General features: G+C 44.3%; 1 protein-coding gene across 2 annotated transcripts in view; it reads left to right on the top strand.

Annotated features, from left to right (window-relative positions):
- LOC117870364 (zinc finger protein RFP-like) overlaps positions 1–23,817 on the top strand; it is a 37,497-nt gene extending 13,680 nt beyond the window's left edge. The window contains exons 3-7 of one of the 2 annotated variants that reach the window (XM_034757502.1): positions 7,488–7,841; positions 18,776–18,799; positions 19,652–19,678; positions 20,107–20,133; positions 22,367–23,817. In XM_034757502.1, the coding sequence (XP_034613393.1) occupies positions 7,488–7,841; positions 18,776–18,799; positions 19,652–19,678; positions 20,107–20,133; positions 22,367–22,893 (959 nt within the window). In that variant the 3' untranslated portion in view covers positions 22,894–23,817. The remainder of the gene's footprint in view (positions 1–7,487; positions 7,842–18,775; positions 18,800–19,651; positions 19,679–20,106; positions 20,134–22,366) is intronic. The other variant, XM_034757503.1, reaches the window with a different exon arrangement.
- Positions 23,818–24,773: the final 956 nt, after the last annotated feature.

The following is a 24,773-nucleotide window of genomic DNA, read 5'->3' as shown; positions in this document are numbered from 1 at the left end:
ATCCAACCTAGACCTCCCCAACTGCAACTTGAGACCATTGCTCCTTGTTCTGTCATCTGCCACCACTGAGGACAGCCGAGCACCATCCTCTTTGGAACCCCCATTCAGATAGTTGAAGGCTGCTATCAAATCCCCCCCTCACTCTTCTCTTCTGCAGACTAAATAACCCCAGTTCCCTCAGCCTCTCCTCGTAAATTATGTGCCTAAGACCCCTAATCATTTTTGTTGCTCTCCGCTGGACTCTCTCCAATTTGTCCACATCCCTTCTGTAGTGGGGGGACCAAAACTGGATGCAATACTCCAGATGTGCCCTCACCAGTGAGGGATAGAGGGGAATAATCACTTCCCTTGATCTGCTGGCCATGATCCTACTTATACAGCCCAATATGCCATTGGCCTTTTTGGCAACAAGGGCACATTGCTGACTTATATCCAATTTCTTGTCTACTCTAACCCCCAGGTCCTTTTCTGCCGAACGGCTGCTTAGCGTGTCAGTCCCCAGCCTGTAGCAGTACACAATATTATTCTGTCCTAAGTACAGGACTTTGCACTTGTCCTTGCTAAACCTCATCAGATTTATTTTGGCACAATCCTCCAATTTTTCTAGGTTACTCTGGACCCTATCCCTACCCTCCAATGTATCTACCTCTCCCCACAGCTTAGTGTTATCTGTGAACTTGCTGAGGGTGCAATCCATCCCATCATCTAGATCATTAAGAAAGATGTTGAACAAAACCAGCCCCAGGACTGACTCCTGGAGCACTCTGCTTGATACTGGCTGCCAACTAGACATCAAGTCATTGATTACTACCCATTGAGCCCGATGATCTAGCCAACTTTCTATCCACCTTATAGTCCATTCATCCAATCCATACTTTCTTTAATTTGTTGGCAAGAATACTATGGGAGACAATATCAAAATCTTTGCTAAAGTCAAGATATATCATGTCCACCACTTTCCCCATATCCACAGAGCCAGTTATCTCATCATAGAAGGCAATCAGGTTGGTCCCCTTGATGAATTCATGTTGACTGTTCCTGATCACTTTCCTCCCCTCCAAGTGCTTCAAAATGGATTTCTTGAGGACCTGCTCCATGATTTTGCCAGGGACTAAAGTGAGGCTGACCAGTCTGTAGTTCCCTGGGTTCTCCTTCTTCCCTTTTTCAAAAATGGGCACTATATTTGCCTTTTTCCAATAATCTGGGGCCTCCCCCGATCGCCACAAGTTTTCAAAGATAATGGCCAATGTCTCTGAAATCACATCAGCCAACTCCCTTGGTATCCTCGGATGTATTAGATCTGGACGCATGGACTTGTGCATGTCCAGCTTTTCTAAATGGTCCTTAACCTTTCATTTCACCACTGAGGACTGCTCACCTCCTCCCCATACTGTGTTTCCCATAATAGCAGTCTGGGAGCTGACCTTGTCTGTGAAGACTGAGGCAAAAAAAAGCATTGAGTACTTCAGCTTTCTCCACATCATCTGTCACTTGGTTGCCTCCCCTATTCAGTAAGGGTCCCAGACTTTCCCTGACCTTCTTCTTGTTGCCAACATACCTGTAGAAACCCTTCTTGTTACCCTTCACATCCCTTGCTGGCAGCAACTGCAATTGTGCTTTGGCCTTCCTGATTACACCCCTATATGGTCAAGCAATAATTTTATACTCCTCCTGGTCATCTGTTTGTTCCTGTGCCCTCAATAAGGCTTTTTTTAAAAATACAGTCAGCTCTCCTGGACTCCTTGCCCCCTCATATTACCTTCCCAGGGGATCCTGACCATCAGTTCCCTCAGGGAGTCAAAGTCTGCTTTTCTGAAGTCCAGGGTCTGTATTTTGCTACTCTCCTTTCTTCCTTTTGTCAGGATCCTGAACTCAATCATCTCATGGTCATGCTGACTACTTCCCCTACCAATTCTTCCCTGTTTGTAAGCAGCAGGTCAAGATGAGCATGGCCCCTAGTTGGTTCCTCCAGCACTTGTACCGGGAAGTTATCCCCAACACCCTCCAAAAACTTCCTGGATTGTTCATGGCTGTATTGCTCTCCCAGCAGATGTCAGGGTTATTGAAGTCCCCTATTAGAACCAGGGCCTGTGATCTAGAAACTTCAGTTAGTTGTCCAAAGAAATCCTCATCTACCTCATCCTTCTGAGATGGTCGTCTATAGCACATTCCCACCACGATATCACCCTTGTTGGTCTTGCCTCTAAACTTAACCCAAAAGACTCTCAACAGGCTTTTCTCCAGTTTCATACTGGAATGCTGAGCAATCATACCACTCTCTTACATAATGCAACTCCTCCACCTTTCCTCACGTGCCTGTCCTTTCTGAACAACTTATACCCATCCATGACATTGCTCCAGTCATATGAACATCCCCACCAAATTTCTGTTATTCCAATCATATCATAGTTCCTTGACTGTGCCAGGACTTCCTGCTAGTTTCCCAGGCTTCTTGCGTTCATATAAATACATCTAAGATAACTAGCCCAGTGGCCTACTTTCTCAGTATGTATCAGGAGGCTTCCCCTTTTGCACCTTCCTCCTTGTGTGTCCTCCTGGTATCCCACTTCCTCAGTTATCTCTGAGCTTAGGTCACCGTCCCCCGGTGAACCTAGTTTAAAGCCCACCTCATTAGGTTAGCAAGACTGCCTGCGAAGTTCATAGAATCATAGAATCAAAGGACTGGAAGGGACCTTAAGAGGTCATCAAGTCCAGTTCCCTTCACTCATGGCAGGGCCAGCACCATCTATAATATCCCTGACAGGTTTTTGTCTAACCTGCTCTTAAATATCTCCAATGATGGAGATTCCACAACCTCCCTAGGCAATTTATTCCAGTGCCTAACCTCCCTGACAGTTAGGAAGTTTTTTTTTCCTAATGTCCAAACTAAACCTCCCTTGCTGCAATTTAAGCCCACTGCTTCTTGTCCTATCATCAGAGGTTAAGGAGAACAATTTTTCTCCATCCTCCTTGTAACAACCATTTAGGTATTTCTAAATGGTTATCATGTCCCTTCTCTGTCTTCACTTTTCCAGACTAAATAAACCCATTTTTTTTTCAATCATCCCTCACAGGTCATCTTTTCCAGATGCCTAATCATCCTTGTTGCTCTTCTCTGTATTCTCTCCAATTTGTCCATATCTTTCCCAAAATGTAGTGACCAGAACTGGACACAATACTCCAGTTGAGGCATAATCAATGCAGAGTATAGTGGAAGAATTACTTTTCATGTCTTGCTTACTCGTTCCTCTCTCATGTACAAGGGAACATTGTGCAGATGGTAATGGACAATATAAGTACTACAAATTACATGAACATACTCACTCGTTCCATTTATCTGCCAAAGGGGTCAGACAATGGGATTGGTGTCTTGTTCATTATATCTATCTTGTGGCCCCTAATGATTTCCCCCACATAACTAGTAAATCATTTGGAATGTCTTGCATGAATTGTTTTCTCTTTCCATGTCACATGGGCATTAGATGTGATGAACTTCATCTTTCACAAATGAAAAAATATTGCCTTCAATATTATCCTGTTCATAAAAGCGCTGGGTTATTTTCCTTCCCATCTCAGTGAAAAAAATGACCTCTAACAGACATCTGTAAATATTTGAAAAAAACCATTATTTTTATTATTCTCTTTATTATTATTAGAAAGGAAGATGGAAGAGCAGTTCAGGGTGGAGATGAAAACCAGACTGAGGGAAACTAAGATGTTACTGCATGAGAAATTAGGAAGTGCCCAAACACACTTAGAAGCACAACAACAGAATCCCCTCTTGGGTCTGGAAATACAGATTAAACAGTTGACTAATCGGTTGTCCTCCATTGATCAAAAAGTTTCCCAGGAAATAGAAAAAAAGCTCTAAACTATACATAGCATGCAGTTTACCAACAGAGATGAGATGAAGCAATGGAAATTTCTCCTAGAGAAGAAACTCTCAAGTTCACAGCCCACTCTGGAAATCAGTCATTTGGAAAAGAAATTAGAACAGATAGAGAAATCAGGTAAGAGAAGACAATTTCAAAAATGCATACACACATACATACATATATTCAATGTAATTTGGGGAGGACTAAAAAAAGAGTCTTTTAGCCAGTTTTGACAGTTTTTGATGTAGAAAGACAACCTGAATGTCCCTTCCTCCCTTTGTGTATTACTCAATGGCACAAAAACTGTTAATGCAGAGGTAAGGTTGTTTAATGGTATGTCATTCCCTTGCAGAATGTTGAATTGTGCAAAACTCATTTTTTTTTCAAACCAGAAATGCATAACTCAGGCAGCCCATGCAAATTGCCCTCTGTCCTCTTTCAGTAATGCCCCAATATACCTATGTGTTTATGGCTAAGTATTTGAGAATACACCAGGATCTGGCATCTCCTGCATCTTATAATGCTGAAAGTCAGTGTAAGTATGCTGAGGTATTGTTTGAAGATCCTTGAGAGCGGGTGACATGGGAAACCCTCCCCTTTCCTTTAAAAGATTTAGGTGGAATCATATGGGTAAGAACGGGTGGGTTGAAGAAATAGTTGAAGTGCTTTATGTTTCAGCAACTGTGGGTTTGACAGACTAAAGGTATGTATGTATGTATAACAGAGCATATTGGGGCATTGCTAAAAGAGATCAGCGTCATAGTTGTATATGAAATTTCAATTGTTCATTTCTGGTTTTCAGAAGTTTCAGTTTTGTTCAACTCCAATGTTATGCAAGGGGACAATATTCCTCCAAGGCCTCTTAATTCTGCTTTAACATAGTTTTGTGGTATTCAATCCCCCAGTTCCTTGAACCGGAATAGAGATGTTGGTAGGAATCATGTGTCATTTAGGCAGTTGTACATACAATGTACACCTATTTCCATACTCAGCCATTTAGTCCCTTCCCGGCCCCCACCCACAGAGAATGCCCCAGCCCACACACACACATATTCTGTATTTGACATTTTGGGAGCCATCTCCAGGAATAGGGGGTTGCTTCCTATTTTGGATGGAGTTTTGCAGTCTACAAAGGCTATTTGATCCTCTCCTCCCTCCTATCACCCTGTGTCCAAGAAATCCAACAAACTTTATCAGGTGCCACAGGAAGGAAATTTTGTATTTTCATTCCCAACCTATAAAAAACGTGCTTCTCATAGCTGCAGCTAGTAAGAAGTTTAGATCTGGCCAGTCTCACTCTACCATGATAGATAGAGAGGGAAGGAAGATTTATGCATCAAGGATAAAGTTTTCTGCTGCTGCTGCTGCTGTTGCTTCACTGATTATCAGTCAGTAATGGCCTGTTATCATTTCAACCTGAAGGAAAAGATGACTCTATTTGTCCAGCGCTTGTGAGAGGAGGAATGAAGATTGGCTAATGTCCTTCTCACAAAAGCACAGAAAGTGCCCAAGCATGTACTTGGGGGATCATTCAAAGCCTTAGACTCTTCTGCCAGAGTTTGGTCATCTGCAGTTTGTTTGAGGACACATACTTGTCTCTGGTTAGCTCTACTGGCTTCAGATATGAGATTTAGTGCACAGGCCCAGCCCTCTGAGGTATTATTAGTTCCAAGATAGAAGAGCACTTGGAAAATTTAAAGGAGATTACATAGACGGGTTGTTTTCTGGGACTTTATCCATTACCAAGAAGAGGCCTTCTACTCCATCATTTATCTATCAGAGAGAGCATTCCTCACAGCGGTCATTCATCTTATTTCTCCTCTAGCCAAAGGTGTCTCAACCAGCACCAGCAAAAGAACACTTCATTTCAGTCTCAACGGAAGAACAGATCTTTCAGGTCTAGCCCTAGGATGAGGGAACTAGCTCCTTGTTCTTCATCTTCAGCAGACACAAGGCTGAACATTTGATGTGATGCTTATGAGTCATGGACCAAACAGACAAGTTTAGTCTCCTTTGTTATAAGGAGTAAGGCTGGTCCAATTTATCAACCAGTGGAGGCTAATTACATCAGACACATGGATAAAGGCAATTATAGACCAGGGTTACACCATAGAATATGAAAAACTCCTCCTATCAAATTCCCCCAACTCTTCCCTTATAAGGGACTTTTCCAAGAAAGTGATTCACAAATATAAGTTCAAAAGCTGCTCCTGACAATAGCGGTGGAGGACATACCCAAACAACTTTGGAGTCAGGGGTTCTATTCAAAGTATTTTCCGATACAGAAAAAAGATTGTGCTTTGCATCTGATCTTAGACTTCAAAAAATTCTGGTTTCAAAAGTTAACGTTGCCCTCCATATTTTCTTCACACAAAATTATAGATTAGTCAAAACCCTCAGCTGAAAAGCTGGGAGTTTTCTTATTGCTAAACAGTGCAGTCATTAAAAGAACCTGAAGTACTTGGTGTTGAGATGCCATTCTTGAAACAAGGTGTTCCTATTTGGGTTGGGAGCAACAGTGAGCTGGGTTTTGGGTGCGCGTGAATGTGTGTGTGATTGTGCCGAGAAAGCAAAGTATTTGCATGCAGCCACTTTCAGCATCTAAAGTTCCCTTGCATCACATCGAAGTTGCAATCTCCCCCTTCTCAGATCAGAGGCTGCTTTTCAGGGTTACAAAGTCTAATCTCTGCCCAAGTCAGTGGATTCTTTTGATGTGTTTTATACCTTACTCAGTGAAGGGAGAGCCTTTCTTCTGGAAAAAGGACTTTAAGATTATAAGCAGTGATTTACCAAATTCAAGCCTGTCGATAGCAGAGGCTCATTATCTCTTTGGGACTGATGGGATTGATAGGAGCTATCACGTATGTAACCCCCTCTGCTCTTCTGTGAATGCGAACAATGCAACATTCTATGTTGCCAGTTTATACACCCCATAGAGACCGTCTTCTTAGGTTTATAATGATTCTCCAGAACACTGCATTTGATGAGGTGGCGGATGAAGAGATTAAATATTCACCAAGGTGTGCTGTTCATTCCCCCTTCTCCATCCGAGACAATAACATCAGATGAATACAGCTCAGGGCAGGGAGCTGGTTTCCCAATTCAGAGTCACTGGGTTTTCCAAGAAAAGAGCTCCCAGCACAATGTGTTGGAATTTGGAGCCATCTGGCTCTAAACTCATTACTCCCTCATATAGAAGAGAATATGTGAAGGTGGTAATGGGCAATAGAGTCGCTACAAATTAGCTGAACATATGAGGGGAAGCTCATTCGTTCCAATACTATGCCAAAGGGGTCAAGACTATGGGATGGGTGTATTCTTCATTACATCTATCTGGTGGGCCATAATGATTATCCCCAACATAACCAATAAATAATTGGAATGTATTGCACAATTGTTTCCTCTTTCCAGCTCACATTGGAGGGAGATGCGATGAGCTACATCTTTCACAAATGAAAAGATACTGCCTTCCAAATAATGCTTTTCATAAAAACACTGGATTATTCTCCTTCCCGTCTCAATGAAAAAAAAAATCTTTTAAGAAATATCTGTAATTAACTGAAAGGAACCCTTGTTTATTATTTTTATTATTATTCCCTTCCTTATTATTAGAAAAGAAGATGGGAGAGCAGTTGAAAGCGGAGATAAAAAACAGTCTGGGGGCAACTGAGATGCTATTGGATGAGAAGTTAGGAAGTGTCCAAACACAGTTAGAAGCCTGGCTACAAAATCCCCTCTCAGATCTGGAAACACAGATTAAACAGCTGACTAATCAGTTGTCCGCCACTGATCAAAAAGTTTCCCAGGAAATCGAAAATAAGCTCCAAACTCTGCACAGCATGCTGTTTGCCAGCACAGATGAGTTGAAGCAATGGAAAGATCTCCTAGAGAAGAAACTTTCAACGTCACAGCCCACTGTGGAAATCGGTCATTCGGAAGAGAAATTAGAACAGCTAGAGAAATCAGGTAAGAGAAGACAATTTTTAAAATACATACATACATACATACAAATATTTATATAAAATATCGCTTTTTACCCCAGAGTAGCATGGACGGGTCAGATCAGGCTGTACTTCAATCAGTCATACACAAGCCCACTCTGTCGTTAAGAAGAACATCTTCCGGGACTCTTAGGCTAGGCCTACGCTACCCGCCTGAATCGGCAGGTAGAAATCGACCTCTCGGGGATCGATTTATCGCGTCCCATTGGGACGTGACAATCGATCCCTGAATCGACACTCTTACTCCACCAGCGGAGGTGGGAGTAAGCGCCATCGACAGGAAGAGGCAGAGGTCGATTTTGCCGCCGTCCTCAAAGCGGGGTAAGTCGGATGCGATACGTCGAATTCAGCTACGCTATTCACGTAGCTGAATTTGCGTATCTTAAATCGACTCCCCCTGGGAGTGTAGATGAAGCCTTACTGGAGCCACTTTAATTAGGGAAAGAATAACAAAAGAGGCTTCNTCCCCTCAGCCTCTCCTCATAAGTCATGTGCTCCAGCCCCCTACTCATTTTTGTTACCCTCCGCTGGACTCTTCCTATTTATTAGAAAAGAAGATGGGAGAGCATTTGAAAGCGGAGATCAAACACAGTCTGGGGGCAACTGAGATATTATGGGAAAAGAAGATGGGAGAGCAGTTGAAAGCGGAGATCAAAAACAGTCTGGGGGCAACTGAGATTCTATTGGATGAGAAGTTAGGAAGTGTCCAAACACAGTTAGAAGCCCGGCTACAAAATCCCATCTTGGGTCTGGAAACACAGATTAAACAGCTGACTAATCAGTTGTCCGCCACTGATCAAAAAGTTTCCCAGGAAATCGAAAATAAGCTCAAAACTCTGCACAGCATGCTGTTTGCCAGCTCAGATGAGTCTGAACATAGAATTTGATCCAGACTTGTCACTTGATGAGAAAATGGGTGTGGCTTCATTTTCCTTCTTTTCTGAGGATTCGTTACAGTTCCATGACCTTGAAGATCATTTTATAACCACATTGGATATATTTTCGTTGGCCATTTAGAATTCCCTATCCTGCACACATGTATATTTTGTATTTGACACATTGGGAGCTATATCCAGGATTAGGGGATTTCTTCCCATTTTGGAAGGAATTTTGCAGTCTGCAAAGGCTTTTTGATCATCTCCTGCCTCCTATCTCCCTGTCTCCCAGAAAGCAAACAAACTTTATCAGGTGCCACAGGAAGGATTTTTTGTATTTTTATTCCCATGCTATAACAAATGTGATACTCATGGCTGCAGCTAGTAACAAGGAACAAGTTTAGATCTGGCCAGACTCACTCTTCCCTGATGCATAGAGATGGAAGGAAGATTTATACACCAAGGGGAAAGGTGTTTTTCTGCTCCTGCTGCTGCATCTTCACTGATTATCAGGCAGTAATGGCTCATTATCATTTCCACCTGAGTGAAAAGATTAATGTATTTGTTCAATATTTGCTACAGGAGAAATGAAGATTGTCTAATCCCCTTCTGTACTGATTCAGTGCGGGGGCCCTCACACTGCTGGTCCTCAGCAGGCTGCACCACCTCACTATGTCAACCGTATGCTGGCCGCCGTGAGGAATGAAGAGGAGTCTGCTCGCAGCTGGGGCCCAGGCCTGTGCTTAGTCTGGATGGTAAACAAACTGTCAATTGTTCCAGGCCCTGGATCAGGGCGGGGAAACAATGAGTCTAAATCTCAGTCCTGTATGTAGGTTGAGAGGCAAAGGGTCAATTATTCCAGGCCCCGGGATCAGGGCGGGGCAGCAAAAAGTCTAGGGCTCAGGCCTATGCGGCAAACAAACAGTCAGGAGGTGGTCCGTCATGCGATTAAAGTTAGCCCGAGTCCCATGGAAGCCAAAGGGCATCCGGACAAATTGATACATTCTTTTTGGAGTATTGTGATGAACTGCCCGGGACACTGAACAAAGGCTGGAGAGAGAGTTCAGAGCTGGCTGGGGGAATGGCTGGGAGGCAGACAGGGCTCTGACTTCCCAAGGGGCCTGGGGTGCCCTGGGACCCCAAGATGGACCTAACTGAGGGGGTCCTGTTGTCTGTGCCTGCAAGACCTGTCTTGGACTGTGTTCCTGTTGTCTAATTAAAAAAAAAAAAAAAGCCCAGTGAATATCTAGGGCACCCTGACCCTGGCGGCCAGCAGGGGATCATCCCGGCGGAGCTCCCTGTCCCTGGATTGGAGGCGGCTGGGATGTGAATGGGAGATGAGACGGTAAGAGCTTGAGTTAAGGAAGCAAGAACTGAAGCAGGAGCAGGAAGAGGAGAAACAACGTCAGCATGACGAGAAACAGCGTCACCATGAGAGGGAAGAGAAGGAGAACCAATGTCAGCATGAGCAGGAAGAACGGGAAAAGTAGCGGGAGGAGAAGGAGAAACAGCGTCAGCATGAGCTGGAACTGGCCCGGCTGAGGAGCAGTGGGACCCCTGCTGCAGTGAGTGAGGGGGGACCCAAGATTGCAAAGAGCTGTGATAAGTGCTTCCTGGCCCAGCGTAATGAGGGGGAGGACATGGATACCTTCCTGATGGCCTTTGAGAATATCTGCGAGCTGCACCAGGTTGACCCTGCAGACAGGCTCCAGTTTCTCATCCCCTCACTGGACTCCACAGCCAGGGAGGTGTACAGCCGACTGAAAGGGGCAGAGACAGGGGACTACGAATGGTTCAAAAGGGCCCTGCTCCGCAAGTTGGGGTTGACTCCTGAGATGTACCGGAAAAGGTTCCAGAGTCAGCGTAAAACCCGTGAGGTCACATACCTACAACTGGCCAACTGGGCCCAGGGGTATGCCTGTAAGTGGACAGCTGGGACCCAAACGAAAGAAGACCTGCTTGACCTATTCATACTGGAGCATGTGTATGAGCAGTGCCCATCTGACCTGAGGCGATGGACCAAAAACCAGAGAACCCGCAGCACGCAGGCCAGCTGGCTGACGAGTTTGTGAACAGTCGGGCAGGGGATAATAGGGAGGAATCCCAAAGGAACAGTCCCACCACAACACAGAGAGAGAGTCACCATGGGACCTCCCAGAGGGGAAATACGGAGAACCCCCACAAAAGGGGAACATCCAATGTCAGGTCCCCCCGCTCGAGGGGACCCACGAGACATGGGCTGCTATCACTGTGGCCAAAGAGGCCACATCAGGGCCCAGTGCCTCAGGCTCAGGGACAGACTGAGCGGACCCAACCCACAGAGGATTGACTGGGTAGAGACCCAGCCAGGCGAGAGGCAGCATTCCCAGGGAAGGGGGGCTGGCAGCGTACCACCTACTAAGGAGGGAGGAGAGCTCTAGGCCAGCTCCTCTGGGGGGCTGGATGCTCCAGACTCAGGGTTTTTGGTTTACAGGGTAGGTGCGGGGCGGTCCCTGCGGAGCGAGTACCTTTTTCCCCTGGAGGTGGATGGGAGGAAGGTCAATGGATACTGGGATACGGGCGCAGAGGTAACACTGTCCCGGCCCGAGGTGGTGGCCCCAGATTGGGTGGTGCCCAACACCTACCTGACCCTGACGGGGGTGGGCAGGACCCCAGTTAAAGTGCCCATGGCGAGGGTACACCTGAAGTGGGGGGCCAATGAGGTCCCCAAGGACGTGGGGGTACACCCGTTTTTGACCACTGAGATGTTGATGGGGGAGAACCTGTAGGACTGGCCAAGCAACCCCCAGAGTGCCCTGGTCATGACCCGTAGTCAGAGCCGGCAAGGGGTACTGCGCCCTGACCTTGGGGAGGGTGCCTTGCCCGAGGTGCAGGGCCCTAACCTGGTGGGGAGGGAACACCGGGGGACACGGATCAGGGAGGCTGCGGCTTCAGACCCAGATGGCGAGAGAGAGCAGGTGCCCATCCCTGTTCCAGCTGCTGAGTTCCAGGCTGAATTGCAGAAAGATCCCTCCTTGCAGAAGATAAGGGGCCTGGCTGACCTCAGTGCAGTACAGACCATGGGGAGAGGTGGCTGGAAAAGTTTCCTGTGGGAGAAGGGGTTCCTGTACTGAGAATGGGATCTCCCAGGAAAAATGGAGTCAGGGGGAATCAGGAGGCAGCTGGTGGTACCCCAGAAGTATCACTGCCAGCTGGTGTACCTGGCCCATGACATTCCCCTCTCAGGGCACCAGGGAACCTGGTGTACCCAGCAAAGGCTGCTACAAAACTTTTACTGGCCTGGGGTCTTTATTACTGTCCGACAGTACTGCCGATCCTGTGACCCCTGTCAGAGAGTTAGGAAGGCCTGGGACAAGGGGAAAACGGCTTTAGGACCCTTGCCCAGCATAGAGGGTCCTTTCCAGAGGGCGGCCAGGGTAAAAAGGGGGGCTCTGAACCAAGAGAGCCCGAATCACAGCCCTCTGTACTGGAATGCTGGGAGAAGACCCCAGCCCAGTTGGAACCCCAGGGGTATTGGGGTAGGAAAAAGGCACGGGCTGCATAAACGCTCCCACATGCGAACTATGAGTGTCATCGAGCACACCCAACCTAAGGGGGGGCTTGAAACTGGAAGGGCCTACTGTAATTCTCACCAAGGAATAGGAGGGATGTTGGGGCATCCATGGGAACTTGGGTAGGTTCGAACTTCCCCGGGTCACTGGCTGAAGTGATCCCACTCAGTTTGGCCTCGAAGAAGGGAGAGATGTCATGAACTGGGACTGTTCTTAATGTGGTCTTTGAATGCTGAGAGGGGAGTGTGGCTAGGATGGTCTGCATTTGGGGATGGGAGACTGGCTGTGAGGTAGAATACCTGAGCATATAACATGAGAACCCAGGAAGGGGTTAGAGGCCAGGTGACACCTTTGCCAAGGACACTGAACAAAGGCTGGAGAGAGAGTTCAGAGCTGGCTGGGGGAAGGGCTAGGAGGCAGACGGGGCTCTGATCTCCCAAGGGGTCTGGGGTGCCCTGGGACCCCAAGATGGACCTAACTGAGGGTGACCTGTTGTCTGTGCCTGCAAGACCTGTCTTGGACTGTGTTCCTGTTGTCTAAATAAACCTTCCGCTTTACTGGCTGGCTGAGAGTCATGGTGAATCACAGGGGGTGCAGGGCTTTGTGTCCCCCCACACCCCGTGACAAGTAGCGATCGCCATCTTCTCTATGGAACATGGGTGCAGGGCTATCTGCCAATACCCTTTTGTGAGATCAAGTTTGGTGATATAATTGGCGGTTCCGAGACAGTCAAGGAGCTCATCAATCCGGGGAATCTGATAGGCGTCAAACTTTTAGATTGTATTTACCTTCCAATAGTCAATACAGAAGCGATGGCTCCCATTGGGTTTTGGGACCAATACAATGGGGCTGTTCTATTTTCTTCATGACCGCTCGATGACTACCAATGCTACCATCGTTTGGACCTCCATCTCCACAATCTCCCACATGTGCCACGGGAGTGGGCAGGTCTCTTCACGGACCACCTGTCCAGGGTTTGTTTGGATCATGTGCCATACGACGGTGGTCTGGCCAGGGAGTGTGGTTAAGGTCTTCCAGAAGGTTTCCAACAGGCACCAAGCTTGTTTCTGCTGATCAGCCGACAGCATGTCACCCAATTGGGGCTCCTCCGTCTTGTCCAGCTCAGACACTTGGGTCCATAGGGCTGGTTTGGGAGGGTAGGGGGCAATTATCAATCCTTCCCGGGCATGCCAGTGTTTCAGGAGGTTCACATGGTACACCTGTTTCTTCTTCCTCCAGTCAAGCTGGTGAACCTCATATGTGACAGGCCCAGGCTGAGGGATGATTTTGTAAGGGCCTTGCCACTGGTCCAGGAGCTTCAACTGCTCTGACAAGAGGAGTAGAAGTACTCGATCCCCAGGCACAAAAGTTCTCGTTCGGTCCCCGTGGTTATAGCACCACTCCTGGATCCCTTGGGCCACCTGAAGATTCTCTCGGGCATGGGTCCCGGCACGGTTAAGCCAGTCTCACAATTGTAGCACAAATCGGAGAAGTCCCATGGAAGTTGAGGGGTATGTGCTCCCAGGCCTCTCTCATCAGATCCAGTACCCCGCGGGGCTGGTGTCTATACAAGAGTTCAAAGGGGGACAACCTGGCTGTAATGTCCAAGGCATCCAGGATCAGCTAACAGCCCTGGTGGCCCAGGCCAGTCATCTGTTCCGTTGGCACCCTCCGCCATTTCCAAAGTTGGGAGGCCATGGGAGATGCCTGGCATCTCCAGTGGTTGCCTCCCTACTGAGCTTTCTGGACCACCCTTTATATTTCCTGCCCTCCGACCCACTTCCTGTGAGAGGGGCAACTATGCCCTGGTGCTGCCCACCAGGGCTCAGTGCGGGGGTCCTCCTCACAAAACTTTCTCACAAAAGCACAGAAAGTCCCCAAGCATGCACTTGGGGCATCATTCAAAGCCTTAGACTCTTCTGCCAGAGTTTGGTCATGTTTCCCAGCACTGCTCTGCTTCAGGTACCCTATTCCCAGGCAGCTAGGTCCTTCTCCCTCCAAAACTGGAGAGAGACTGCTCTAGCTCTGCCTCAGCCTGCACTTCTACCAGACCAGCTGTGCCCTGATTGAGCTAGTCACACCTCTGGCCAGCTACCCAGCCAGCCTCTCAATGTTTTAACTCAGGAACGGGGTAACTACAAATGTTGCCTGACTGAAGTTAATGATGATTCTAGATTGCCGAATAACATGCTCAACCATAATTGCTTAATCAAGCATTATCCATCAGAGATTAGTAGAGTATTATACAGAAAGCTACATTATCACTTTTGATGTAAGGTAAAGTGCTGGCTTTGTGTCTCTTCTTCACTGTAACGGGTGGGATGCACACTTTCAGGCCACAACTAAGTTCCAAATCTTCTGTCCTTATATAGAAAAATGCACCCAACTTTGCCAAGAATATTATCTGAGAAGGATATGTTCTGATGCCATTTCTTTTAATATGCATAGCTTCCAAGTTTACCTGATTGATCAATGAAGGCATGATTATTTACAGTTGAGAGCACCAACAATTTTTCTAGATAATACCGTTCAATGGGTCCTTCTTCCATCCATAATCATTCTTCCCTGTTGATTCCCCAATAGGAAATATCTGCCATAACAAACACGCTTTATCAATCTTCCAGTGTTATATATTCCTATGTAAGCATTATATACATATGCGTGTTTGTTAAGGGGATAGTTTCCATGAATATCTGGAGTTCTATAGATGTGGAGTGCCAACAATTAGTAAATACAGCCTAATGCAGAGAATTCCTGAATTGGGATACTTATAGGGTAGGGGCCAGTGTTCTGGGCCTTAGAATCCTTTAAATAAGCAAAACACTATGTTCAACCATGATATGAAGATGTTCTCAGAAGGGCTAGTTCACAGAGGCTAGTTCATAGAGGCTAGTTCATCCTCCCAAGAAGATGGAGCTGGGCTGTCCTCAGTGGTGGCAGATGACAGAACAAGAAGCAGTGGTCTCCAGTTTCAGTGTGGGAGGTCTAGGTTGGATATTAGGAAACACTATTTCACTAGGAGGGCAGTAAAGCACTAGAATGGGTTACCTAGGGAGGTGGTGGAATCTCCATCCTTAGAGGTTTTTAAGGCCTGGCTTGACAATGGCTGGGATGATTTAGTTGGGGTTGGTCCTGCTTTCAGCAGGGGATTGGACTAGATGACCTCCTGAGGTCTCTTCCAACCCAAATATTCTATGATTCTATAATTCTATATGTATCCTCCAATTAGGAGCCATAATCTTATTCACATAAAACATATGCTACCAGATCTAATATATGCTGATATGTCAAAATTTAAAATTTTCATTTTCAACTAAACTTTTGTTGGGAAAGTTTCTCAAGGCTAGGATGGAACTTCTCTTCAAAACCAGAGGAATAAAGAGAAAGAATGCTAGCTTCCCAACTCTAGAATAGCCCATAACTGGGTGATTATGGCACTCACTGGGAATGTGGGAAATCCACATTCAGGTCCCTACTCAAAATGAGGTGGAACAGGAACTCAAATGTGTGTCTCCAACATACAAGGAGAATACTATAACTATAGGGCTATTGGCTATTCTGGAGTGGGCTTGTTAGATGTGAAAAAATTTGAAAGGTCTCACTTCCCATCAGAATGAAAGCAAAGGTGAAAACCTCATTTTTTTCACAGAATTCTTCATTTCCAGCCAACCCTATATGCAACTCCCTTTCAAATTTATGGAAGAATTTTCCCTGTTTTATCTGTAAGTCAAGACAGCCTTTGTCATAGCCACTATATCATCTGGGGGAGTGTGTGAACTACAGGCTCCTCTGGCTGACATCTCAAGTATGATTTTCACAAGGATGAAGTGGTTCTTCATCTTCACACTAATTTCCTTCTCATTTTGTTAAAAAAAATCATCTCAGTCAGCTTCTGAATTTGCCAGTATTCTTCTTTAGACCTCACTCCCACCTAAGAGATGTTGAACTACACACCTTAAATGCAAACTAGGTCTTTAGCTTTTTACCTAAAGAGATCTAAGAAATATAGAATCACCTAGACTGTGTTTTGTCTGATCTTCACTCATTTAAGTGTAAAATACAAATGTATCTGAATGTCTATCTAAATGGATTAGGGTTTTTATTCAGAAGTATTACAAAAAGACCTCATTCCCTCTCCCAGAGGGACTTAGAGCACACTCAGCTAGGACTAAAGTCACTTCCATGGCCTGCCTTAGAGATAATTACAATCTGCAGAGTTGCCATGTGAAGTTCAATTCACATATAATAAAACATCCCTCCTTACACCTGACATCTAAAATGGATGACAAATTTGGATAAGCAGTACTACAATCGCTGTTGAACTAGTCCGCCTCATCTCACCATCCTGCTTCCTAAACTCCTATGAGCGGGAATGTGAAGAGACCACTGGAACAAGGAAAGAAATTTATTAACCTGTAGCTGGAGTTCTTCAGGATGGCCTCTGCATGTTCACACTCCCCTCCCACCCTTCCTCAAAGTCCTCTTAACAGCTGAAGAGCATTCAAAGCTATCAACGCAGAGGACACAAAAACATTCCAATGGGCACTGCTTCTGGAAATGTTCACCAGTCCAGACTGCACCACTTGGGCATTGCATGAGTGTGAACATTCAGAGGCCATTCTAAGGTCTCTAGTTACAGGTGAGTAACCTTCATTTCCAACATGCTTCAAGATATTTTTAACACTTTGATAAAATATCACATACACAGCTTGTAAAACAAAATGATTTGGCACACAAAAGAATCAGTTGAGTGAAATGCTGGTTATGTGAAAAGATTGGTCTCAAAAGGAGGAATTGGAATGTATTTAAGGCAAGCCAAGAGGAGAGCATTACAGAGAGTGGATGTCAGCAATTATGGGGAAATTACTGATATAAGATGAATGGGAAAGATTGAAGCCCTTATAATACATCAGAGATTACAAATTAGTTGTGCATTAGAGTTATGAACCAATGGCTTCAAGGTCCAACAAACAACGTTTTCTCCAAGTCATTGTGGAGAACAATTCAGTTCCTCTTCATCAGAAGCCAGCTAAGCTCAAAACTTCACACCTTCTTCCTAACCAGCACCATCTAAAAAGCCTTCCATTTAAGTGCTGGGTAAAGATAAGTTCTCTTCCCTTCTCCCAGTAAGATATTTCATCCCATCAAAATCAGCCACAACACGAGGAGCTCTAAACACTTTCTAAACATGTAATAAATGAAGCCTCCTAATGTCCCTGTGAGACGGAGTATTATTTTTTTTCATTTTAGAGATAGGAAAACTGGTATTCAGACACTGGTCTAGAGTTACACAAGAACCTGTGACAGAGGTGAGAATAGAACCCATAACTCCTGGTCCGATACAATAGCTACAGCAGTTACACTCACTGTGTTTCTTCCTTTTGGAAAGAGAATGTTGGTTTGAGATTCCCACTTTCTGCCATGGGGAATATGGTAGAAACCAGGAGAATTGCTCAAAATGGTGCTAAGTTTCACTTTAAGGTCTGTGTAAACAACCTCACTAACTGCATCCCTCAGGGATCACATTTCTAATCTGCCTGTTAGGGCATGTCTACCACAGGTTGTGTTTTAATATGTATTAGTAGGTTGTGGTCAATGCTAACACATCTTTAAAGGTGTTAAACTCCGTCTGTGCTAGGTGCAAATGCATGCTTTAAAACCTGTTAACTGAAAGGTGTGAGCTAACCTTTTGAAAACATCACATATATTTCCTAATCTAAACATGGTCTTACTGAGTCATTGCACACTCAGTCCTCCCAATGACATGATTATAAGACTGTGCCTAGTGCGTATCTGCAACTGTTAAAAAGATGCTGAAAAGTATGTCTACTCTAACTTCCCTAGGCATTTATATTGTGATTTCAAGCACGTTTCCATTTCTAAGTCACCATAATATAGTGGTGCCAGAAGGCCTGGAAAAATGTGAGGATCAAGCAACCAAACATCTCTGTGTGGGGGAGGGGTGCTGGGGGAGGCTCCTCTTCTATGCTCTGCTGCCCAACCCTGGCTTCGGCACCCCGGCTGAGCCACAACCAAGCACCGATGTTCTCAAAAAGGGCGCTGGGCATGGCTGCCCTGCTTAAAAAAGGGAGGAGGGGCAATTATCTCTTCTACCCCACTGTCTCCAGCACCTATGCCACAATAACATACACCCTTCCCTAAGGAAACTGTTGATATTTGTGTGTTTGTATTTCGTTAGATTTATTTTTAAGATTCTTATAGCAACAAGATAACATCAGAGAAGCAGGGTGTATACTGTATGTTGAAGACTAATATTCCTGTGGTTATTTGAATCCACAGACAGACCCAATCCTGCTGCCATTGAAGTCAACAGGAGTTTATCAACTTCCATGGGAGCATGATTGGGCTGCATGCATATGTGCATGTGTTTCTGTGAGGATGTAGTACAGAAAAAGAAAGAAACATGCATTTAATCACTGAGAAATGTTATCTGTTTTCTTCCCTATATTTAGACACTGAAAAGCGTTTTGAAGCAGGTAAGTTTTCCTATATTTCTTCCAAAGTGTCAATCAGGGTCAAGTCTCACTTTGACAAATGGACAGAAAACAGATGAGACATCACATGAATATTTTATGCCCCAAATGCAGAGAGCTGCCACTGTAGGGGAAGAAGAAACTTTAAATGTGCATTGTTGTGTGGTGGTGGTGTTTTTTATACAATGTCAATCCTAAGAGACAGAAATTTTGTCTGTGTTGCCAGTTTTCAAATGTGAGTATACTGCTTTAGTAGTAATTGTTGAAAAAGTGATCAGTGTATGCATGTGCGCACACACACACACACACACACAAACACACTTGTATTAGTTCGGTAGCTTTGTTGGAATTACTAATCATGTTGCTCACATGGTGTGCTAAAGGACAGCATCCAACTTGTAGTATCATTAAAGCCTCTGGGGAAAATCCAGTTTGTGTTGGAAGTCTCCAGTGTGGGAAAAGGTTCTCTTTGTGATCTAAGATCTTACAGTTTCTTTGGCCTCAATGCCTTGTTCCATTTAAAAGAGATAAAACAATGGCTCTGAGGGCTTTTCTATGTTGGGTATTGTCCTACCTAGCTATAGCAGAATAACTATTCAACTATAGCTATTCCACAATAACTCCCTCTGTGGACATTATTCTGAAACAAAAGTGACTTTATTGCAGAATAATTACTCTACTGTGGAAGTGCAGTAATTATTCTAGAATGAAATCACTTTTATTTTGGAATAGAGAGACCACATGTGGGATATAGTTATGTTGCGATTTTCCCTCTGTGTAAACAAGGCCTTACTGGAACCAGAAAGCTCATGTATAAACTATTTTTTTTTTATCGTTTTACTGTCTTCTTTTCAGAACTGAAAAAACTAAGAACTGAAATAGGTAAGAAAAATGCATTTGCAGTTAATGAAAGAAACCATTCTCTAGTAATCATGTACTAGATCATAGTCAATATAGCAGTGTTCTGTACAGGGAAGGATGGAAAATGTACCTTTCTTTGAAGCAGGTGGCACTAGCCACTATTGGGGACAGGATAGTAGACTAGATAGACCCCAGTTCTGATCCAGTCTGGCAATTCCTGTGCTCATGAAGTACATGCATATTGGTTATGCCATTTGTGAGTGAACACTGAAGTGCCATTTCTGTGCATTTTAATTTCTGCAATTTGCATGTTGCACAAGTAAATTGTCCCATGTGTTGTCTGACATCTTCACTTACCCTCAGACTGAAAGAGTCCTTCAGCCAGAAGAAGAAAAATCAGCAGTAGGTGCATCATCTCAATCAATGTTTGTTTCTTATTTTGATTTCAGATTGGAGAAGGGCTCGCAACAATGCAGGTAAAAGAATACACAAAGTGGTACCCAGTTACTGCACTGATGAGTGCAGTGTGAGATCCTGAACAAAATAAGGAATGAAATTATTAATACTGTAAATACACTACGAACATGGGTCCATATCCTCTAGGACAATCAGGCTTCTTTGAATTGTGTCAATGGCTCAAAGCAGCCCTAAAGCCAGCTCAGTCCCTGCAAGATTCCCCCAGTACATGGTAATCCACACCAATTCTTCGCCACCTCCCTCCTGTACTTTGCCTGTGGCTGGTACAGTTGAAAAAATGGGATATGGGTCCCTCCTATGTTCTAGTTATCCCCAGCTGCAGGGCAGCCACTTGGATCCTGGACAGCTGCTGTAGTTTCGACTAGCCTAGAGACTGTTCTAACAATAACACATATTCCAAGGATTGGGGGAGGCCAGACACACAAGTGGAGCCTCACCTGCAGCTCAGCATCTGGGTCACAAACTTGTCATCTTAGAGCCAAATCCTGAGGCGATCACTTGATTTGTCCCTCACTTCAGAAAATCTCCCGTTTATTTTAGGGCCTGATTCTGATCTCTCAGCAGCTTCACACTGGTGTAATTCCAGTGAATTCTGTGGAGTTACTCTGGAGTCAGTGAGATCAGGATCAGGTCTTCCGTAATTTTTGACTGAGGAAAGACCTCAGGGTTTGGGCAACAATGAAGGTACAGAAGATGTGGTGGGAGGAATGGTGGTTGCAACAATGCTGGCGATTTGGTGGTGGTGATGGTGGAAGGGATAATGGTGGGGATGTTGTCAGTAGGAGTTGAAGAGAAGGTGACAGCAGTGGTAAGATATTGCTATGGTGATGATGGTGACTGATGCTCACAATTCTGATGGAGCCAATAGTGGTGATGGTGGCTCTGAATAAACTCATGATAGAGGTGATGGTGACTGTGGGCATGATCAGGGACACAGCGGTATTAACAGAGATATGAAAACAGTAAATTGGAGCAGCACCAGGTCAAGGGTAACAGGCTGCCCAGACCTGCTGAGTCCCCTTGCACTCTAAACATTCAGTCCGAGGCACTCTGTGATCTCCATGCTCCTTAAGTACACGTAAGCGCAGCCCTTCAGCCTCCTTCATTGGGGAGGACCCAACCAGTCCCCACTCTCCTGAAAGAGGCAGCCACACCTGGAACAGCACTGGGATGGGGCAGAGCCGGCTCCAGGCACCAGCTTACCAAGCAGGTGCTTGGGGCGGCACTTCAGAGAGGGGTGGCAGGTCCAGCTGTTTGGCGGCAATTCGGCGGACGGTCCCTCACTCCTGCTCGGAGTGAAGAACCTCCCGCCAAATTGCCGCCACAGATTGCGATCGCAGCTTTTTTTGTTTGTTTGTTTGTTTGGCTGCTTGGGGCGGCCAAAACCCTGGAGCCGGCCCTGGGATGGGAACTGGGGTCAGGGCTTGAGAGGCTCAGGATGATTTAGAACCAGGCAACACCAGCAGAAGTGCAAACAGAAATGACTAGTGAAAGTGTGATGGGCAGTGGGATTGGGATTGGGACTGGGAGCTGTTTAGGATTAAAATGACCTTGGGCATGAAATGCAGGGGACAGTGAGGATTACCAGCTATAATGGGAAGAGTTAAACAATTAAAATACTGTTGGGTTATTGGAGCAGGAAAGGGCACAGTTGGTCAGTAAGGGTGTGATCCTTTGGTGAAGACTTTAACCAATGAGGGGAGGACTACGTGCCACAAGAACTGAAGGTCTCACCTTTCCTTAAGGTTATCTGTCCTTTTCATTTCATGACTTCCTTGTCTGCTCAGGTTGTAAGCTCTTTAATCAAGGACTGTGTCCATCTCTTCTTCTGCAGCACTCAGCACAATATGTTTTCAGGCCTCTAGGCACTAGTAACACAGGGATCATGACAGTTGTACAGAAGTAACAATACTACATTTTTGAGAGCGTTTTCAACAACTTATCCTTTGAGTTCATTTGAATAATCAGTGCCTGTGTTTTGAAATGAACTTTTCATCTAGTTCTGAGCTATGAACTAAATACTGAGCCAAATACTCTACATAAATTTCAAACACATTTCTGAAATGTTTCACCTCTACAGTGAATGTACAAGATGAAAGGGCTAAGTCATGCAAGACTAACTTAGGGAAAACTGCTATTGAAACTGCAGAATTAGGCCCAATGCTTCCCCTTCTCCCAGCTCAAGCTGTCATTATACCAGTGGTTCTCAGAATTAAAAATCTCTCTTTGCAGGTGACATCATTCTTGATGCAGGCACAGCCCACCCCAACCTCTCCATTTCTGGGGATAAGAAGAATTTGAAACATGAAGCCCAACCTCAGAAAGTTCATCAAAAGCCAGAGAGGTTCAATTCGACTGTCTGTGTGTTGGGCTCTGAAGGATTCTCCTCTGGAAAGCACTACTGGGAGGTGGATGTTGGGAGCAGCACTGATTGGGACCTGGGAGTGGCCAGAAAATCCATAAAGAGAAAAGGAAAACTTTCCTTGTTCCCTAAAGAGGGATTCTGGGCTCTGGGTGTGAGTGGGAAAGATTGTTGGGCAAAAACAGACCCATGGACCTGGGTCCTAGTGCAGAGAAAGGTCAAGAAAATTGGAGTTTACCTTAATTACCAAGATGGGCAGGTGACTTTTTTCAATGTAACTGACATGTCTGTGTTGTTCACATTTAATGATTGTTCATTCTCAGGTGCTGTTTATCCATTCTTTAAAAATTCCCACAAAGAAACAATAATGAGAATTTGTTCTATAAAAGAAGACTAATCATTTTAAAATGTTGTGAGAACTACAGATAAAGTCCATGAACCACTAGGTAACCACCACAAGGAAATCTCATTGATAGCTTTATTCTTTGTCCCCCAGGACCTTGATGTCTGGGAAGGAAATACTTGAACCACTCCGTTTTCCAGTTGTACATAATTTATTATCAAAACTAAGTAATGGAGTAAAGGGAAGACAAAATAATAATAAAAAAATATAAATAAAACAAAAAAATAAAATAAGTAAATGTAAATATAAAATTGTCATATCAATTCAATTATCAGCGTAACTAAATAAAAACAATATCAAGTTACTCCTCTATATACAAGCTGAGGTAATGGCAGTCCATTTACCTATCAGCCAAAACTACTTGAACTTTGTCTCAGTTAGGTCTAATCTTGTATTCCAGGCTGGTACAAAAGGGAGAAAAACAAACCAAAAGCTAAAGCTGATGTTTGAAACACAGTTTAAATGCCAACAATGAGCTGCCTCCAAGATTTCAGTGGTTAAATTATAGTAATCCTTATATGGTCACATGAAATCTTCCTAATAATTCAGGATAATGGAACGTTTTATATTTAACAAGGCCACAATTATAACTAATGACAATTTCTTAGATTTTAAGTTAATTTCCAGCTTGAAAACAATCACTCAGAATGATTTAGCCATACACAGAAATGAAAATTCCTCAATATTTTTTTTTAAGTTTCTATATTTTGCAAGCAGATGTTTCACTTTATTGATTGGTGATGTAACGACTAAATTCGAACAGGTGCTTTAACATCAAAATCTGAGTGAAAGCTTAGACTTTAACCCTAAAAGGTGGTTGACCTTAAAAATCATAATTTTAGGTTCACATTTCAGGGTATCACTACTCATGTTATCGTGGTGTATCTTTAAAATCCTCTCAACAATAAAAATATCATAAAGAGAGAAATATAATGTTTTTATTTATTTATTTATTTATTTTACTGTGTATTGATTGCAGTCATATCTTAATTATACTTAAAGTTATTTTAAGGAGAGTGGATTAAAGCCCATTTGCATCCTTGTATGGAACAAAGGGGCTGCAGGAGCTGGTGAAATCTCTGTGTGGTGTAGACAGGACTGGCTCTAGGCACCAGCAAACCAAGCATGTGCTTGGGAAGGCACAATTCCAGGGGCAGCACACTTGCGCTCTCGGAGGTGGGTTTTTTTTTTTTTTTTTGCTTAAACAATTGCGCTCTCAGCCCTGATGAAGTGGGTTCCAGCCCACAAAAGCTTATGACCAAATAAATTTGTTAGTCTTTATGGTCCTACAGGACTACTCATTGCTTTTTTATTGAAAAAGACTATCATGGCTACCCCTCTGAAACTTGTCACCTTTATTTCTGTTCCCATTTTCATATTGTAATGTCATAGGCATCCAAAGGAATGAGGTGAGCCCACATTATAGAAAAATCCAACTACATTTAATAAAATGGAATACTATAAACATATGTATGGCAGGGTTGAAAACTGTTGTCAGAATGACTCCTCAGTCTTGTCTTGACTAAACATGTCCAATTGTTTTAAGCTGTTCTCAAAGGTCAGATTGTCTAAACCTCTTATAATATTTGTGTTGTGTTCTACTGGACTCTTTCTAATTTCTCCATTCCTTCCTAAAGTGTGACATGCACAACTGTACACAGTATCCAATCTGAGAACTCACCAGTGCTGAGTATAGCAGGACAATTACCTTTCATGTCTTACATACGACACTCCTGTTTTTACATACCAGAATGACATTGGTCTGTTTCACAACAGCATCACACAGTTGATTCTCATTCAATTTGTGACCCACTATAACCCCAGATCCTTTGATGCAGTACAACTGCTTAGCCAATTATTTCTCCATTTTGTAG

Source organism: Trachemys scripta, unplaced genomic scaffold (genome assembly GCF_013100865.1).
Source record: "Trachemys scripta elegans isolate TJP31775 unplaced genomic scaffold, CAS_Tse_1.0 scaffold_26, whole genome shotgun sequence".
Taxonomy (NCBI): domain Eukaryota; kingdom Metazoa; phylum Chordata; order Testudines; family Emydidae; genus Trachemys; species Trachemys scripta.
Note: the sequence above shows the minus strand (reverse complement) of the source record. Positions and strands in the feature narration are given on the sequence as shown.